General features: G+C 38.0%; 4 protein-coding genes across 6 annotated transcripts in view; 2 read left to right on the top strand and 2 right to left on the bottom strand.

The window, feature by feature from the left end:
* Positions 1 to 6424, bottom strand: part of LOC134820849 (vasculin-like protein 1) — a 632099-nt gene extending 625675 nt beyond the window's left edge. The window contains exon 1 of the mRNA XM_063831486.1: positions 6379 to 6424. The gene's annotated coding sequence lies outside the window, so the exon portion shown is untranslated. The remainder of the gene's footprint in view (positions 1 to 6378) is intronic.
* On the bottom strand, positions 312 to 2137 carry LOC134821364 (uncharacterized). Its single transcript, XM_063832107.1, has 3 exons — positions 2125 to 2137; positions 799 to 1304; positions 312 to 683 (listed from the first exon to the last, which is right to left on the bottom strand). The coding sequence occupies exons 1-3, from the start codon at positions 2135 to 2137 to the stop codon at positions 312 to 314; spliced, it is 891 nt and encodes a 296-aa protein (XP_063688177.1).
* On the top strand, positions 2410 to 5969 carry LOC134821363 (uncharacterized). The gene is given in 6 exon segments (XM_063832105.1): positions 2410 to 2613; positions 3109 to 3186; positions 3918 to 4072; positions 4216 to 4538; positions 4769 to 4936; positions 5872 to 5969. Coding segments are annotated over 6 exon segments (1026 nt in total).
* Positions 6425 to 12741: 6317 nt separating the features above from the next.
* LOC134821123 (uncharacterized) lies at positions 12742 to 17869 on the top strand. 3 transcript variants are annotated; one of them, XM_063831788.1, is made up of 3 exons: positions 12742 to 12841; positions 17174 to 17271; positions 17427 to 17869. In XM_063831788.1, the coding sequence occupies exons 1-3, from the start codon at positions 12752 to 12754 to the stop codon at positions 17608 to 17610; spliced, it is 372 nt and encodes a 123-aa protein (XP_063687858.1). In that variant the 5' UTR covers positions 12742 to 12751; the 3' UTR covers positions 17611 to 17869. The 3 variants fall into 3 exon arrangements, with proteins under 3 accessions (XP_063687858.1, XP_063687859.1, XP_063687857.1); XM_063831789.1 differs by lacking the exons at positions 17174 to 17271; positions 17427 to 17869 and adding exons at positions 12976 to 13073; positions 13413 to 13822; XM_063831787.1 differs by lacking the exon at positions 12742 to 12841 and adding an exon at positions 15224 to 15490.
* The last annotated feature ends 1409 nt before the right edge of the window (positions 17870 to 19278 follow it).

Here is a 19278-nt window from a genome sequence, read left to right as displayed (position 1 = left end):
TTCGTTTAATGTGGGTTTTAAGTTCTGATGATTTTGAGAACCACGCCCTTGGATGGCCACGCCCATTTAAGAAAATTAAATTTTGGAAAACCGTATTATTTTAGTTTTATTACTGAGTGGAGTTGGGTTAAAAACATATAAGAGATACGATGATTTAACTTGTAGAAGCTTTCAATAAACATGTGTTAATCGTCGTCAGCTGAATGTGATGTGGTGGACAATGCTTATATGTGATTGAGTGGTGTCAGGGATGGAGGGTGGGGGAGGTGTGGGTGGGAAAGTGAAAATTACAGTACAATGTCAATAAAAATTTAGTCTTCTGTTGAGGTTGAGAAGGAAATGCCAGATGGTCTGGACTTTAAGGATTTGGCAATTTTAGGAAGAATGGGGTCCCAGAGGGAACTACATTTGGGTGCGCGGTCTGTTCTGTTCATAGCTGGTTGTCGTATTTGTATAGCTGCGTGTTCTGTGAGGTCAAATTGGGAGCGTGAGGTGAGGGATTTGAGGACTTCGATGTTGTTCCAGGAGATGGTGTGGCCGGTGGTCAGGGCATGATGTGCAGGGGCTGATTTGATTCTGTCTGTGGATTCGTCGATGGCGTTGTTGAGTCTGTAACATCGTTCGTGTTCTTTCATGCGGTGGACCAAGGGTCTGTAGGTCTGTCCGGCGTATTTGGAGGGGCACTGTGAGCAGGAAATTTCGTAGATGGTGTTGGGAGTGAGGTGAGTAGGTGCCAGGGGGTGTGGTCTTCGTTTTGGTGAGGAGGTTGCGGAGGGAGGTAGCAGAGGAGTGGGTGACTTTGATGTCGTGTTGTCCGAGTATCTTGGAGATGGGTTTGGATAGGGAGGGATGGAAAGGAAGAGAAACACTAAGGGCATGTTCACGGGTCTGTCGGTTGAATGAGGCTAGGGATTGGTGGCGAGAGGGGTTGGTGAATTTCCGTTGTACTTCGTCCATGATGGTGGTGATGCGGTGAGGAGGGAAGCCGTTCTGGAGGCAAACGTGTCGTACTGTCTGGAGTTCGTCGTCAAGGTGTTGGGGTGAGCAGATGTTGTGGGCTCTTCTGGTCAGTGATCGGATGACTGCGTTCTTAGATGAGTTGGTGGTGCAGGAGGAGTACTTGGTGTAGAGGTTGGTGTGGGTGGGTTTTCTGTAGACTGATGTGGATTTGTCAGGGTGGATGAGAACGTCAAGGAAGGGTATAGTTCCGTCTGTAGAGGGATGTTCTTGGGTAAAGTTGAGGTCTTCAGTAAGGGAGTTAAGCCTTAAGGAATGTAAGGAAGGATTCTGCGTGGTTTCTGTCTCTGAAAGATCCAAGGCCGTCGTCAACGAAATGGGAGTAAGTGTTTTGAGGATAAAGCTAAGGTCTCGATTTCAGCAAGGCGGATTTCAGCTAGTTCAACAATGAGGGGGGATCCCATTGTACCACCTTCGTCTTGGGAGTAGAAGGAGCCGTTGAATTCAAGGTATGAGTTGTCAAGGCAAAAGTTGATAAGGGAGCCTATGGTGGTGGTGGTGACATTGGAGGGAAGACGAGAGGGGTTCTGTTCAAAGGAGGAGATTAGTTTTATTGTTTAATGATCTGAATTTTTTCACATTTCACATATCCATATGTGATAGTAGTGAATAAATTGATGATATAAACGTTCTAAAGTGCTAAAAATATGGTAGAACTACATAATCTCTGGTCGAAAAATATCTCGTCAATTAATGTCAGTATTCCAAAATTTTGCAAAACTGATATTGACATTAATTGACATTATTTGACATTAATTGACGTTGCATCACCCCCAATTCGAATAAATCACGGATCCTTAGGTATTGTGAAAATTCTCACAGTCTCTAGAAAACAGTGGTACACAAATTTTTAAAATCCGAGCATGTTTATTTTTATCGTGCACCCCCTAGTATCATCGCGAGGATCCCACGAGGATCACCGCGAGGATACCTATATGAAATTTCGACGAAATTATGGAAATCATATCCTCGTGTGCATCCTTGTTCATCGTTCATTGGGCATGGAACAGGGGTGTTACGAACTTTATAAAACTTTTGAAAATTTTCACTTACAATATTTTGGACTCTTAAAATTTTCTAAATTTGTAAAGAATAACCACTATTTACCACTTTTTACCATATTGAATCTCTGCTAATAAAACGACTTCTGAATGTCGTAGAAGGTTTTAGATTGAACCAATGTGTTCAAAACATAAAAGAGAACAACTTTTTATCCGACAACCTTTGGATTAGATAATTTATTAATTAGTTAATCAATTATTTAACAAATAATCAAAAATTATAAAAATCATTTTCGATCAAAATATTTTAAAATTACAAATACACTAACACTTTACACTAACACTATACACTATTGACTATACACTTTACACTAACACAAACTGTATTAGGATGGGTAAGCCAGGAACAGCCAGCAGCTCTTCAAAACCCGCCACTGAAAAGAAGAAGTCCAAGAAGAGGGAGAAAGTAGAGGAAGAGGAGAAAGTAGAGGAAGAGTTGAAAGTAGAGGAAGAGAAGGATGTTTATGTTGTGGAGAAGATTCTGGATAAGAGGGTTTTAGAGGACGGAACAGTGCTCTAATATCTCAAATGGAGGGTACGTACTACTATTGTTACCATGGTAACAGGGTACGTACTACTATTATTACCATGGTAACAGGGTAGTGGGTACGTAGTACTAGTTAGTATACTAGCTAGTGCGAGATTTTCATTTTAATCATGTTAATTGTGACCTCTTGGGCACATAAAATATTCACCAGTATATACTATACCCCTCACCAGTATGTACTGTACCCCTCACTGTACCCTCACCGATCAGTTTTCAAATCAACTGTCACCTCTCCCTGATAAACCGACAGCCCTAAATTTATATTCTATTTTTAAATTTATCAAATTTGTTAGGTCCGAACGATTCCTCTGCTCAAAATTCAATGGGAGAAGTTTGTTAAATAGTGTAATTGTTATTCATTCTCTGTGAAGCTTGTTCTTGCTGAGAGGTTCTAAATCTTAACGCTAGTTACTACTACTTTATACTACTACTAAGTCTAGTTACTTAAACTGATAATAGAAAACTGAAAAGCAATAACTCCAGAATTACCCTGAGTCAGACAACACCTGGGAGCGAGTAAGGAATTTAGATTGTGACGAGCTGATATCTGAGTTTGAGAAGGTACGTGTTTTACTTATAGGCTAGGGTAGACATGTAGACCCCATCACCTGCTACGCTCATTATGCGTGATATAAACCTCTCCAACCCATGATAACTTGGGGGGGGGGGGGGGTTGTAGCTGTATTGGGGTTTTGTCATTGGTGGGGGGGGGGGGGGGGGGGTGCCACGTCCGTCTATGTCCGCTTGTCTCATGAAATCCAAAAAGGACTGGACAGGACAGGACAGGACATTGGCGGACATAGGCGAAGTCCTCACCTACCCCTCGATACACAATTTTGGACTCGAGGCTTCCCCCTGGTAATGCGATTTCAGAAGGCAGGCCTCGGCCCCTTTGCAACACGAGCTCGGAATCGGGAGCTCTCGATACGGGAGGTACGCATCGAGAATGACTCGGACCGAAAATTTTCTAACTTAAAATTTTTCTAAGTTTTTCTGAAAACCACTTTTATCCACATTTCATGCTACCCTGTTCATTGTTAGCCGAAAATATTGTTTCAAAATCATGTGCGAAAAATTCTCATAATGTTTGTCCGTTAATGTCCGCCAATGTCCGTCTGAGTCCGTCAATGTCCGTCCGAGTCCGTCAATGTCTCATAGAATCCAAAAAGGACAGGACATTTATAATCTTTATGATGTATTTTTAGTGCTTACCTACATCTCTTTTGTTGTGAATACAATCTGAATGGTCGATCTTGCAACATATGACTCTTATTAACAATATGATATCGTAGGTTATCAAGTCTGTTGATGATATCAACGAACAAAAGCAAGAAAAAACAACAACGAAGAGTTCCGGCGATATTCAGAGTAAAGTTGGAGATTTTTATTCAGATTTGGAGACAAAGGAAGTTGTACTTGGAGGTGTTGTTGGTGACATGGAATACAGGTTTGTGTTTGTATAATCTCTGTTGTACCCCGAGAATTCGTATGATATCGTGAAATTTGTCGAAAAATTTAAAAATTATCAAACATTTAGAAATATTAGGAAGACTTCAAACATTCACTATTTCACGCTAAATTTAATTACAGTTGGTTGTCTGTTGGGACTGCAAAAGCTGCTGTTGGAGACTGTGTCTTCGTGAGACTAACAGAAGGAATACAAATGGGAAGAATAATATCAATATACAAAGAACACAAGAACGCTACAGATCCTGTACGTCTGAAACTGTTCAGAATCTACTTGGAGGAGGAGATGTTTGCCACCAAGCGGAATTCAGCGACAATCCATGTCAATGAGGCTTTTGCTACGGACTTTATTATCCATGCTCTGGCATGTCAGGTGGATGAAACTGTTGATGTGGTTTATTTGAAAAAGCGAGAGAAGATTCCTCCGAAGAATGAGATACCTAAAGGTTAGAAAGGCCCCTTAAAAATGATAGGAATTTTTTACGGAATTTATTAGAAGGCCTGAGGTAGCTTCAAAACTTTGGTCACACTGATTTCCCGGGGTTCGACTGTCTAACCCAGCATTCCTTGTCTTATAAGTAAACAGTAGCGTAGATCTTGTCAGGTACTGCGAGGTTTTAACTAATTCATTATTATTATATAATTAATAATACACTATACAGTATATTATTTACAGGACGGCTGTTTATTAGGCGGTATTACCACCCACTAAAACACATAGTACGATCCCTCGCTGAACCTCTAGACTCAGCAGATCTCTCTATCATACCTCAACCCTATCCTCCTATAAATGGTCATAACGAGGAAGATATGAACCTCAACAGGAAAACATGCATTCCTGATGGTTGGAGTGGCACAGTTAGCTATTCAGATGAGAAGGAATCTGACTCAAGAGATGTGGTTGCGAAGCGGGTGAGGTTTAAGAAAAGAAAGTGGCCGATAGAAAGTTATAATAATAGAAGCTGTGTCTGATAAGAGGCCGAAGGTTACTTTCGACTGTGACAGGTTCAGAGCGAAGGTTTTAAGTAAAGCAAAACTAATACCGCAGTCAGATCTAGATTCTTTAGCGGAATCGGAACCGTGTGCAGTGTCAGAGCGAGGTGTAAGAGAGTAGTGTAATGTCAGAACCGGATGTGAAATTTCCGGAGGTGAGGAGAACTGCGAGGGCTGGCAAGCCAGTTGTGGGATCTCGTTTGTATATAGATTAGACAATGATACCTAGCGCAGTGATGTCATGGGGTGATTTTTTGACGTTTTAAGGGGCGGATTGTTGGGCTTGCAAGTTTTTTAATTATTTCTTGTTTTAAGGGTGCTTGTAGAAGACCCCTCTACCTACCGTACACCAAATCATAAGGACATAACTATTTTATTTTACGTTATCATTATTTACAATAACAATTATTTAATAGAAATATTTTCTATATCTGAAGTCTCACTGTTTCAAGACGTTCAATGCATTCAGAAATTAAGAAAAGCCTTGTTACTGGCATGATATTATCTATTCATTATGACGTTGAAATCTTAAAGTGTACTAACATTTATACATTATAAAACCTTACCCTATTATTTCTCATTTCAAGAAGTAATATGGCACTGTTCCCGTTGATTCTGTTGCTCTTGGTATGTTCTGGACCTACATCTGACTTGGACGATGTGTTGACCATCACAAGAATAGAGGTAAGAGTATTATTATATTGCTTAAGAGTATTATTATATTTAAGAGTATTATTATATTGCTTCTCACAAAAACTATTCATTAATCTTCACCCTCTTTTTCAGTTGTTTATGTACGACCACTTTGGTTCCGGAACTATGACAATGTTTCTTTCCTCTATCGGTGTGATGATCCGCCTCCCGGTCTGTCGGTTAGTTTGTGAAATTAGGGAGTGGGGGGGGGGGCAACCATATTAAAGTATATTAAAGTATATCCCCGGGTCAAAATCGGAAAAAAAAAACCTACATTTTAATATACTTCAATATGGTTCAAAATTTTAATGGAGATAATATAGGTATATTAAAGTACATTAAAGTATATTAAAGTACATTCAAGTATATTAAAGTATATTAAAGTATATTAAAGTATATCCCCGGGTCAAAATTGGAAAAAACCTACATTTTAATATACTTTAATATGGTTGCCCCCCCCCCCCCCCCCCCCAAATTATTTAAAAATGATATTATTGGTCTATTAATGCTTTTCATACAAAGTTACAACGAATTCTTCATGTTATGCATCCTGGGTTTGGACAGGATATGACCCGTTTAAATTTAAAATGTTTCCATCACATAATTGTCAATAAATGTATTTAATTGTAGTTGTGAAATTATTTTATGATTTGGGGTGCTGAAATTGTGGAATCTGAACGTGCAAATTTGAAGTGAAGGTGACTCGTGATAATTTACATCAAACAAAATATAAACTATGTAAATACTTCTGAGCAATTACATCATAAGGATTATAACGTGATTACATAAGGATTAAAGTTATTCTAAATTTCAACTCCTTCTATCTAATCCTATTTAATTATCAAATAATAATGGGGGTGTCCAACCCAAAAAAACCATTTTACCTCAAATTTCCATTTTGGGAATGGGTTTTTTTGGATTATTTGTAACTTTTTATCTAATTCGACTACATCATGTTTTTTTGTCCATGCGGTGCCCTATATTTTCAAGATGGACAAAAAAATAGGTGGACAAATATGAACAATAATGGACAAACAATTTCAAAATACACGGAAATAGTCCGAGATGAAAGGGGAACTCACTAGATTTTCGGGTTAAAATCGATTTCTCGACGGTAATCACGGTACCGCGACAATTGACCCCCCCCCCCCCCCCGACAATTGACCCCCTATGTAATTACACTGGGGTCAATTGTCGCGAAATCTAGTAATTAGTACGACAAGTGACCCCCCGACAATTGACCCCCCCCCCCCCCCCCCCCCATGTAATTACATAGTACACTGAGATCAATTGATCGGGTTAGGGTACTAGGGTTAGGGTACTAGGGTACTAGGGTCGGGGTCAGGGTTAGTTGTATTAAATTATATTGTCGGGGGGGGGGGGGGGGGTTAATTGTCAACCACCCGGTTATCACCTCTCTAGATGATGATTAAAACATTTGGCCTTCATTTCATTTTTGTACTAAATGTAATAATGGTGATTTGGGCCACATTCTTATCTAGAATTTCGCGATCACTCGAATTTTTCTATTTAAGCCCAGGAAGATCGTAGAAACTATTTCGATACACCAAAATGTGCCTAATAGTCATATTTATGTAGGGTATATTATACAACTTATAAAGCAACATAATATTGATATACCTTTAAATGCTTATTTTCGGAAATATGACCGAGAAACGGTTTTTGGCTTGACGCAGTTCATAATTTCCGTGGTTTTTTGTCTTTTTCGCCCAGGAAAGTTGTGGAGACGTTTCTGATAGTATCAGAAAGATGTATCAGTGATACACCAAAATGCGCCCTATAGCCACATTCATCTACAACTTATGTAGCAACATATACCTTTAAATGCTTATTTTCGGAAATATGGCCGAAAAACGGTTTTTGGCTTGACACAGTCCATAATTTCCGTGATTTTTTGTGGGTTTTCCGCCTAGGAAAGTTGTAGAGACTATTTAGTTACACCAAAATGTACCTAATAGCCACATTTATTTACAACTTATGAAGCAACATATTATATATATTATACCTTAAAATGTTAATTTCGGAAATGTGGCTGAAAACAGATTATAGTATAATCTGTTTTCATAATTTATATTATTAGGGGTCGTTATATTACGTAATCAATTTTCAAACTCCGTAATTAGTTTTACATATAGCTATAATCGTGGCAAAATTACTCTAGCGTAATCATTTGGAAACCCCCTTAACCCTCGGCTGATTACATAATACTAATATTTGAACAATACCTTCTAGATCTATATTCTATAGGTCCAATACTGAGTGAAAAAGTCTCAAAATCTGATCTACGACCTACTAATGATACAGGTCGGATCTCAGAGCAAAATACATATTACAGGCAGCTCTAGTTGTCTCGAAATCATATCTTGGTAATACTTAGGTTACTTACCTTTGCTCAAAGGTTGCTCTCTTTGAAAGCCATTGTAGAAGGCTTTCGTCTCCGACTGAACCTATTGTTATATTATAAATTCGTCTGCCCAAAGTAAATACCCGTCCTGGTGTGTTCTACCCCTGATCTAAACCTTAGTAACTGTAGCGTCAGCGATTGCGATAATTTGAAGACCAAGTTTGTCACATGAACATCTAGTCAGTGTTTGATTGGTCTAAGCACGTTACCAAACCCCAAAATCTGCTGCTGAGTTGGCTGGGATATTCAAAAAGAATCTCTCAATTTTTGGCTCGTTTAAATCTGGGTGGTTATCTGTCACACCATTATCTTATGTTTCAAATTTACACGTGAGTAGATCCAATTGTTCGAGCTAGGCTTTCCGTCAACCTGACGGTTGAGAACATTAAAAACCCCGTTTAATCTTATGATTTGCCAGTCAAGATTTATCAGATGTAATTAAATGATTAAATCTAGCTATACCCCTGATCTAAACCTGGGTAACTGTAGCGTCAGCGATTGCGATAATCAGAAGACCAAGTTTGTCACATGAGCATCTAGGCAGTGTTTGATTGGTCTAAGCACGTTACCAAACCCCAAAATCTGCTGCTGAGTTGGCTGGGATATTCAAAAAGAATCTCTCAATTTTTGGCTCGTTTAAATCTGGGTGGTTATCTGTCACACCATTATCTTATGTTTCAAATTTACACGTGAGTAGATCCAATTGTTCGAGCTAAGCTTTACGTCAACCTGACGGTTGAGAACATTAAAAACACCGTTTAATCTTATGTTTTGCCAGTCAAGTTTTATCAGATGTAATTAATCGATTGAATCTAGCTATATTATGTACCTAGTATAAGTATACCTTATCGGACCTTATTTGGACCTTATTTGGACGAACATTAAATGAACGGACATAATTATGAACGGACATTAATATGAACGCTAGAAGGCATTCAAACCCATCAAAAAATCCGAATTTTGTTCATCTCTTTTTGACGTTTAAAAAAATGTTAGCAAATGATTTTTAAATCTATTTTTCATACAGTAAAAGCAGTCGTTAAGCTGTAAAAATGTTGAAATATGTGTACATGATCAGTGTCTTATATCACATATCAACTTCATCAAATGGGTTCGAAATGTTCGAAATGTTCGAAAAAAATTCAACGGATTTTAACTTGGACGGACCTTAAATGAACGGACTTTATTTGAACGGACATTTAGATGAACGCTAGGGCCTACAGCGTTCAATTAATGTCCGTCCAAATAAGGTCCGATAAGGTAGCTGTATATGTTAACAGCTAAAATATATTTATTAATCATTAATGTGTATAAAATTAGGTTGACGCTGATAAACAAAAATTAAAAGGAAATTCTTTTTGGTACCACCCTCGTGTCCATGTTTAAGTGAGTCATGTGATCCGCCCTCGTGTTCACCCTTTTAGCAAAGTACCGCCCATGTGTCCTCCGCCCTCGTGTCCGGTTCCCGTAGTGTTAGCAGTAGCTGCATCTATTGAACTCTCTCCAGTATCTTGAAAAAATGTTGGTTACCATAATTTCGGTCTGAGATTTCGCAAATTTTTAGTCTACAACAATTTTAGTCACATTTTTCGACTTTTCGAGACCATTTTCCATTCTATCTATTTGATTTTTCCATTATTTAGCTATTTTTTTTCCAATTTCGCACATAAAACCACTCAAAGACATCTTAATAAAAATGTCGTCCTATAAAGCTATAAACAGTACTTGCGGGTTGCCTGTAAAACTTCACCATGGAAACGAGGCCTGTGTTCCGTCTCTTCTAATTTTTGTTTAGAATTTAGATTACAAGACTAGATAATCAATAATCATAACCATACTATGACATGACATAACTGGTCGAAAGTTCTGTCAAAACTGTTAAACTTCGGTCAAGGAAACGGCAGAAAAGCTTTTATTTAAAAATCCTCCAAAATATTTCTTTCTGGGGCCATCTACTTAGGACGTCCGCCAAAATTGCAGATTTTCATACCACTCCCCCTGTCCGGGTGTCCGAATTTTCAAAACCACCCCCTCCACCGGACGTCCGGATGGTCGCCAGACTGGCTGGCGACATGAAGTATAAAATGCAGTAGGAGAATATGGGAGTTGTGTCTCGACTCTTATGAGCTGCTCTAGGAATCGACTTCTCGTTCAAAATACAGGGATCTAAACTCACAGAGTAATTAGTGTCAAAGAGTTAAAATAAATGGGACTTTTTCGTTAATTCTGCCACAATTTCCGGACGTCCGCGGTCCGGATTTTCAGAAACCACCTCCCCCTGTCCGGATTTGTCCGAAATTCCAAAACCACCTTTTGAAAAAAACCTTAAATAAAAGGGGAAAAAAAACTGTGATTTTCTGTTCCACTTTCAATGATGCTTTGAAGTTTGAACTTAGAGGGTTTTAACCAATGAACGTTTTGACTTATATATAATTTAATAAAGATTATGACTTCATATTCTATGAAGCTTTTCCGGACAGTTCATTACCTTAAACTAAACATATTACTCAGCTATTATAGTATTAAGGATGAAACTAATCATGGTCTGTGTATTCATGCTGGTGGTGTCCCCACTCGGCAGCAGTGCATTCAAAGACTTTTTCAGCGGAGTCGTCAAAGGTGTTGAGGACACAATCGAGAGTGTGAACAAAGGTGTTGAGGACACGATCGAGAGTGTGAACAAAGGTGTTGAGGACACAATCGAGAGTGTGAACAAAGGTGTTGAGGACACGATCGACAGTGTGAACAAAGGTGTTGAAGACACAATCGAGAGTGTGAACAAAGGTGTTGAGGACACAGTCGAGAATGTGAACAAAGGTGTTGAGGACACAATCGAGAGTGTGAACAAAGGTGTTGAGGACACAATCGATTGTGTGAACAAAGGTGTTGAGGACACAATCGACAGTGTGAACAAAGGTGTTGAGGACACAATCGATTGTGTGAACAAAGGTGTTGAGGACACAATCGACAGTGTGAACAAAGGTGTTGAGGACACAATTGAGAGTGTTAACAAAGGTGTTGAGGACACAATCGAGAGTGTGAACAAAGGTGTTGAGGACACAATCGAGAGTGTGAACAAAGGTGTTGAGGACACAATCGAGAGTGTGAACAAAGGTGTTGAGGACACGATCGACAGTGTGAACAAAGGTGTTGAGGACACAATCGACAGTGTGAACAGAGTAGTTGAGGACACAATCGCCAAGGTAAAGAACGGTGTCCAGGCGATTGTTGGAGAACTGAAGTTGGCAGCGGAACTGGGACCTAAAGGAATCTACGTAGCTCTGATTCTTGCTGGTGTTGAGTTTTTCATACTCTTTAGTTTAGCTTGTGGTTGGTGTCGTAACGGGTGGGCGACAATTGACCCCCCGACAATTGACCCCCCGACAATTGACCCCCCGACAATTGACCCCCCGACAATTGACCCCCCGACAATATAATTTAATACAATTAACCCTGACCCTGACCCTGACCCTGGCCCTGGCCCTGACCCTGACCCTGACCCTAACCCTAACCCTGACCCTAACCCTAACCCTAACCCTAAGTTTAGCTTGTGGTTGGTGTCGCAACTTATGTCGTTGAACTGTTTAGCGGAGTTTCTAGGCGAGCTTAACCCGGTGACCAGTAATGGTCCTTCATGTCCAGTCTTATTACCCGGTCAATTATTTAGACCAGGATTTCTATTAAATATACTAGCAGGAACCCGTTACCCGTCTAACCCTAAAGTTAGACGGGTCAAGACTCAAGACCCAAGAGATTAAAATAATTATTACCTATTTAATTCACGTTTTTGACACCACTTGGGGGTCCAAATTTTGGGCACTCAAATTCTTATTTCCTGGCAAATTTTTAATATTTTCATGCTGATTTGAAGGCCATAAAGGTATTTGACCCAGTGAAAAAAAGTTTCAGTTTTATATCTTTTACGGAACGTCGTTTTAAAGTTGATGCCGTGGTGTCAGTATAATATATAATATATATATATACACCTATATATATCGTCTCGATTTATATATAGTAAGATTCTATAATTCTTATTCTTCAATAACAATTTTTGTAAGCCTAAAAGTTGTTTCACTTGATTAAGTTATTTAATCTTACGTGTAATGGCTTGTTTAAATTGAATTATTTTAATCAACATTTTGTTGAGAGTTTCTGGCGATAACCGGTGGCATTTTGCTTATTACAGACTATTTTATCTTAACAATTTTAATATTTACAGTAGACCTATTTATTATTGGTCTGATATGTTCGATTCTGACATTATTTTCGGATTCTAATTGCTTAACCAATTTGCATACATCAGGGGATGGTCAACCTGTATTTCTATATGAACAATCAAATCTGTAAGCATCATTTTACATTATCATTATTTACAATAACAATTATTTGATAGAAACATTTTCTATATCTGAAGTCTCACTGCATTCAGCAATTAAGAAAAGCCCTTTTACTGGCATGATATCTATTCATTATGTTGAAATCTTAAAGTGTACTAACATTTGTTCATTATAACACCTAACCCTGTTATTTCTCATTTCAAGAAATAACATGGCACTGTTCCCGTTGGTTCTGTTGCTCTTGGTATGTTCTGGAGCTACATCTGACTTGGACGATGTGTTGACCATCACAAGAATAGAGGTAAGAGTATTGATTCTCGCAAAAACTATTCCATCATTAATTTTAATGGTGGTTAAATTTAGCTTTAATCTGATCATCATTAAGCTTAATTAACAGTGCCATTATTAACGAACAATCTTCACCCTCCTTTTCAGTTGTTTATGTACGACCACTTTGGTTCCGGAGCTCTGACAATGCTTCTTTCCTCTATCGGTGTGATGACCTGCCTTTTGATCATGATCGCCGTCTGCAGGTTATTTTGTGAAGTTTAAATTTATAATTATCGTCATAAACGTGATTTTTCTATTTTTGATTAGGGATCGTTCACACATTACGTAATCACTTTTTGGACAATTTTTACCCCCCCCCCCCATCCGTAATCAGTTTTACACTTATTGTGTAAAAATTACAGTAGCGTAATCATTTGGAACCCCCCCCCCCCCCCCCCCCTCGGCTGATTACGTAATATGTGAACGATCCCTTACTACTAAAAAGAAAGATAATTTCGATTTAATTGCGAAAGATATTTTAAATAAAATTAAGATTCTTAGATTACTAAATTACTAACTTACTAACTTCACAATTTGACCAGGTGTTTTGATGATCTGACCAAGTGCTTTAAGGGTGCTTGTAGAAGACCTCTCCCCCTAGCCCCACAGTACACCGAATTGTAAGGACATTCCAAGAATCAAGATATACAGTGCTGCTCCCTCTAGTCCTCAACTGATAACTGAGTAGCACAGTTAAACATGGAGAATGAACACTTTGTTAAATCCATATTTTATAGGTTTTTATTTTATTTTAAACTATGTATCTATTTAGTTATTAACTTACTTATTAACTTACTTATTCATAATGTTTCATTTTTATGATCTATCAATTGCGTAATTGTTTTTCATGTCATCGGAAGTTATTTTACTTTACAGTTGTTGTGACCGTCAGGCGTCAAGTTACACGATAGAAAATATTGCTCAATTATCATCCTATTATGATTCCGTCAAATTTTGTATTTTTACTTTTATAATTGTGCTAATATGATTTGAGAAAAAAACTTAAGTGGAATGGATTTTTTATCAGAACATACTTAACTGTCAGAATTTGAAAAGTTGATCCCTAAATCTAATTCCTTCCATGATTTATTTGAATATTAGTAAACTGTAATTTTGTTTTCACTTTACTATTTAATGATTGCAATCTAAATGTTTCACGATGATACCGTTTATCAAAATCAATTGTTTTTATTCCTAAATCAGTATCAGCGAAACATTATTATCGTTTAAAAACAACGAACCCTTCAGTATTAAATAGGCTGGTCCAAGCGTACATGTAAACATATTTATTATTATTCCATGATTTAACATGAATCTGAACACATTTTCTCAGCTATCGAAGATGAAACTAGTCATGGTCTGTGTGTTCATTGTGCTGGTCTCCCCAGTTGGCAGCAGCGCAATCAAAAACTTTTTCAATAAAATTGGCAAAGGAGTTGAGGACACTTATGACAAGGTGCACAAAGGGATCGAAGACACACTCAACATGATGGACAGAGTTGTTGAGGATACGATTGAAGATATGGACCAAAGTTATCACAACGGCAAAGAACCGGCGTTGGAAGTGGAGATAGATCCTGAAGGAATATATGTTTCTTTAACTTAGTTTTCTATCAACTTGTCGTTACTGGTGTTGTGGTCAGAGGCTGTGATGGGTGACTGGAACTGTGACCCGGTGACCAGTGAATGGTCTTTTATGTCCAGTCAATCATTTTGTCAACTACATAGACCGGGATTCCTATTTCTTATTTTTCAATGACAATTTTGATACGCTTTCAATCTTTATGTAAGTTGTGTAACTTATTCTAGTATGTATTTTAATCTTATATGCAATGGTTTGCTCGTTATTAAATTATTTTCATTAACATTTTGATGAAATTTTCTTGCTACAGCTGGTATCATGCTGTTGATTAGGGGTCGTTCACATATTACAAGAACGTTTATTTTCGTTATTTCACTATTTACAGTAGCAATGTTTCCAAAACAGCATCTTATCGGCCCAATGAAATTGTTTTGCGGCGTGAAGTCGCTTGATTTAAAAATTTGAGAAGTATTCTTCAATTTTATTCTTAATTTTTGTTTCCTATGAGGGTCATTAACAGACTGTATATTTTTGGCAACCAATAGTATTGTTTTTACTTGCCCTTCTTAAATAATTGCAGATCATAATAGGAGTCCTCAGGAATTGAGGAACAATAGTCTTTAAGACTGCTGTCCCTCAATTCCTTAATACAAAATATATATATTATATGTGCTCAAAGCGTACTCTATGCCAGCAAATGAACAAACAATGGTTTGAAAAATTTAATTTAAGTATTTCTGCAATTATCTTTTACAATTAATATGATTTATCTTAACAATAGAAATCATTGAAGTTTAACTTTTTCATGATGCATTCAGCTGTAAGCAGATGTTATTAAACTTTCAAGGTAAAAATGGGTACTAGGCCGGGTGATTTATTTAAATCTTAAAGTCTAATATTTATATATAATATCACCTAACCCTATTATTTCTCATTTCAAGAAGTAACATGGCACTGTTCCCATTGATTCTGTTGCTCTTGGTATGTTCTGGAGCTACATCTGACTTGGACGATGTGTTGACCATCACAAAAATAGAGGTAAGGGACCGACTGTTCACATATTACGTGATCACCAGTCAGGGTCCGGGACTCTAGGGCGTAAGACTCTAGGGCGTGAGACTTTAGGGCGGCGCCCTAACCCTAACCATCACCCTAACCCTAACCCTTATCCTAACCCTAACCCTAACCCAAACCCTAACCCTAACCCTAACCCTAAGACCCTAGAGTCTTACGCCCTAGAGTCTTACGCCCTAGAGTCCGGACCCCCACCAGTCACCTTTAGGCAAAATTTTAACATTAATCGACCATTAATTAAAGATCAGTGATTTCATTAGATAGTTGATATTTAATTTTACTGCACCTCAAACAGAATAATTATTCTACTGAATAATTTGGATAATGTCATCCACTTTTTTCGTGAATTATCCATTACAATAATCTACTAATATCTACATTTATCTACAAAAAATGTATATCTCAAATATGTGCCCAGAAATTCTACTGAATTTTTGGAGATAAATGTATAAATTTTTAGAATTTGTAGAATTTTCGTGAATTATCCATTGACAATAATCTACAAATATCTACATATATCTACAAAAAATGTAATCTCAAATATGTGCCCAGAAATTCTACTGAATTTTTGGAAATAAATGTATAAATTTGTAGAATGTCATCCACTTTTTTCGTGGATTATCCATTCTACATTAATCTACAAATATCTACAAATATCCACTTGGCTCCCCCCCAAAATATGATAAAACAATTAAAACGAGCTCGGTGGAAGCTGTAATAATAATATATCGACACAAATCATTGTGTCTTCTCAGCAATTATAACCAAACGCACTCCAATACACATCACATTCCACGTTAATTAAATCTCTGGGTTCCGTTTCCACAGCTGTTGTCACGTAGAAGTTAGAACCACGTTGTTTGACTGTACGCGTTCTCTACGTAAACAGGCGGACATGGCGCATTGCCAGCATGTCCACTCAGTGTCACAGTGACTACGGTACCGCGACAATTGACCCCCCGACAATTGACCCCCCGACAATTGACCCCCTGTGTAATTATACTGGGGTCAATTGTCGCGAAATCTAGGGTTATTAAGACATTAGACAATTGACCCCCCGACACTTGACCCCCCGACAATTGACCCCCTATGTAATTACACTTGGGTCAATTGTCGCGAAATCTAGGACTTAGTACGACAATTGACCCCCCGACAATTGACCCCCCCCCCCCCCCCCCCCCCGACAATTGACCCCAGTGTAATTACATGGGGATCAATTGTCGGGGGTCAATTGCCGCCCACCCGTACAATGACCTTACCATCTACTGGTGATCATTTGTTAACAAATTTGAAATTGATATAATTATAATCACGGAAAATAACAATATTTTTACTGTTCATCCAGCACTGCTGGAGATGATGTCAAGTGCTGGATTCCAGCAGAGACTTGACATCATCTCCAGTGTCTGTGATGTTTATCGACAAATTGTAAAATGCAGGATCATTAAAATGAGGGGGCTTGCATAATATTCAATAACATTCTACTTTTTGAACGACCCCTAAGAGTATTACTTCTCACAAAAACTATTGTTAATGAACAATATCCTGATGATGGTTAAATCAAACATTAAAATAATCTTGTCCGCTTCAAGCTTGATGGCAGGAAAACATGTTAACAGTACCATTATAAATTTCCTTTTCTTCCAGTTGTTCATGTACAACAACTTTGGATCCGGAGCCCTGACGATGCTTGTTGGAGCTATCGTTGTGATGACCTCCATGCTGATCATTATCGCCATCTGTCGGTTAGTTTCTAATACAGGCAGCTTTATCGACATTCCTAATCTTCGTGTTTGTGATTCAATCGATTAATATAAAATTAGTAATACTAGTATCTGAGAAAGCTTAAGTATTTATTTAATTCATTTGAATTTGTTGATGAACTTCATAATTTGACCAGGTGTTTTGATAATCTGGTGAGGTGTTTTACGGGACCCTGTAGAAGACCCATCTTTCCTCCACCCGCACAGTTGTTCAGTACGCTCCAAGAGCACCGACCCGCTCAGGATAACATTTACTGTGGTATTGGTGTGGAACTTCCTCTCATCTCCATAACTGATGCCTGTGTTGAGTGTCTAGTATGATGGTACGGGTTCAGCAGGAGAGATAATAGCAATTGGTTCGCAAGTTTTGTATTCTAATATTTAATCCGATCCCACTTAATTTTATTTTATATCCTATTTGTCAATTTTTATTTACTCATAAATGACATGATTATTTACAAAGTGTGTTGTTTGGTTTTAATCTCTGTATGCCATTTTATTAGATAGTAAGGAGTTCTAGTTGTCGGGACCGTAAACGCCAAACAGTTGGTTTGGGGTCGTTCACATATAATACGTAATCCCTGAGGGGTTTCTGAATGATTATTGATTACGCTAGTTTAATTTGAACACAATATAATAGCTATGCGTAACACTGATTACAGAGAGGGGGGTAAAGTAATAATATGTGAACGACCCTTATTCCTTAACGACTACCAAATAGGGTCTGATAAGCTGACGATAAGCTATGATATGTGACCTGCGTACAACATTAGGTTGTTTACGTTGCTATGCGGAAAGTATAATCAATGATACTAAAAATATGTGTTTGTTTATAGAATGAAACGACCGGTTGAGTCAGACAAATGTTTCAATCATGATACAAAACCATGATATAATCAGTGACAACTGAGGTATAGGAACTACAATTTTGTCTACATACTCCACCCAAAATAAGCGGCTTCTTAGCTATCTGCTGTCGTGTTACTGTTGGTGGAATTTTAACTTGAGTAACAACATCAAACATGTTTTATTACAATATGTATTGATCATTATGACATAATGTGTCAACTTAATCAAAATCAACTGTTTTTTTCCTTGTACCACTGCCAGTTTCGTAGACATAATGATTATTAATCGGGCGAAAACAACAAATGGATAGGATTTTTCGTGTGCGATTAGTCTCCTTACTTAAACTTAATTCGTCTATACTTAAATAGTAATACTACAACTCCCTTTCCGAAAATTAGTAATGTCAAAATTTCATACTTCTTAGAAGGGCCTATCAGCTGTAAAATTAATAGGACCTTAGGCTTATCTATTGTCTATCTAGTTTGCTCATCTATTGCCCGCTTCTCACGTAAAATTATATTCCTCGCAGGGGGACTAGTGCAAAGATTAAGAAACTGCTAACTTGTAACTGCTGCTGTCGCGCGCGCCATTTGCAGCAGTTTCTTTGTACTATAGTCCCTGTGTCCTGTAGCTGTGCAGGAATTGCTGGCGTGAAAGGAGCTATAGAGCTCCGGCCCCTGTATCGTAAAAACTCTACAGTGAAACGACATTTGGGGTCACGACGTGATACAATAAATTCCAAACTTGGCGCGCGCGTCTTTTTACATTTTAGGTATCATTGATTGTGATTGACGATGTCAGTCGGATGTCGATCCTTCCGAGCTCACATTGGACCACTGCCTGCAGCAATAATAGTATATGGTATAACTAGAACTTTAACTGATAGTACAAATACATGTGCATCACTACTTACCTGAGGACCCCAGGCTTTAATGTTGTTAAAGATTAGGCGGAATGTATAGTAGTAGGCGGTGCACGATAAAAATAAACTTGCTCGGATTTTCAAAATTTTTGTACCATCGTTTTCTAGAGACTGTGAGAATTTTCACAGTAGCAAATTTATCATACCTTTTTGGAATGATCAGTGAGTTTCGCCTAGGTGCCATATTTGATGGTGCGCGGCTTTTGGAGCAAAATTAG

Source organism: Bolinopsis microptera, chromosome 9, assembly GCF_026151205.1.
Source record: "Bolinopsis microptera isolate Bmic1 chromosome 9, MBARI_Bmic_1.0, whole genome shotgun sequence".
NCBI lineage: Eukaryota > Metazoa > Ctenophora > Tentaculata > Lobata > Bolinopsidae > Bolinopsis > Bolinopsis microptera.
This window is presented reverse-complemented; position numbering and strand designations above follow the sequence as displayed.

Coding starts and splice junctions, on each gene's coding strand:
- LOC134821364 (XM_063832107.1), bottom strand. Junction 684..798: donor TCGGACAACACGACATCAAA/GTCACCCACTCC, acceptor TCCTGCTCACAG/TGCCCCTCCAAATACGCCGG.
- LOC134821123 (XM_063831788.1), top strand. CDS start 12,752: ATGGCACTGTTCCCGTTGGTTCTGTTGCTCTTGGTATGTTCTGGAGCT. Junction 12,842..17,173: donor TGACCATCACAAGAATAGAG/GTAAGAGTATTG, acceptor CTTTTCTTCCAG/TTGTTCATGTACAACAACTT. Junction 17,272..17,426: donor ATCATTATCGCCATCTGTCG/GTTAGTTTCTAA, acceptor TAATTTGACCAG/GTGTTTTGATAATCTGGTGA.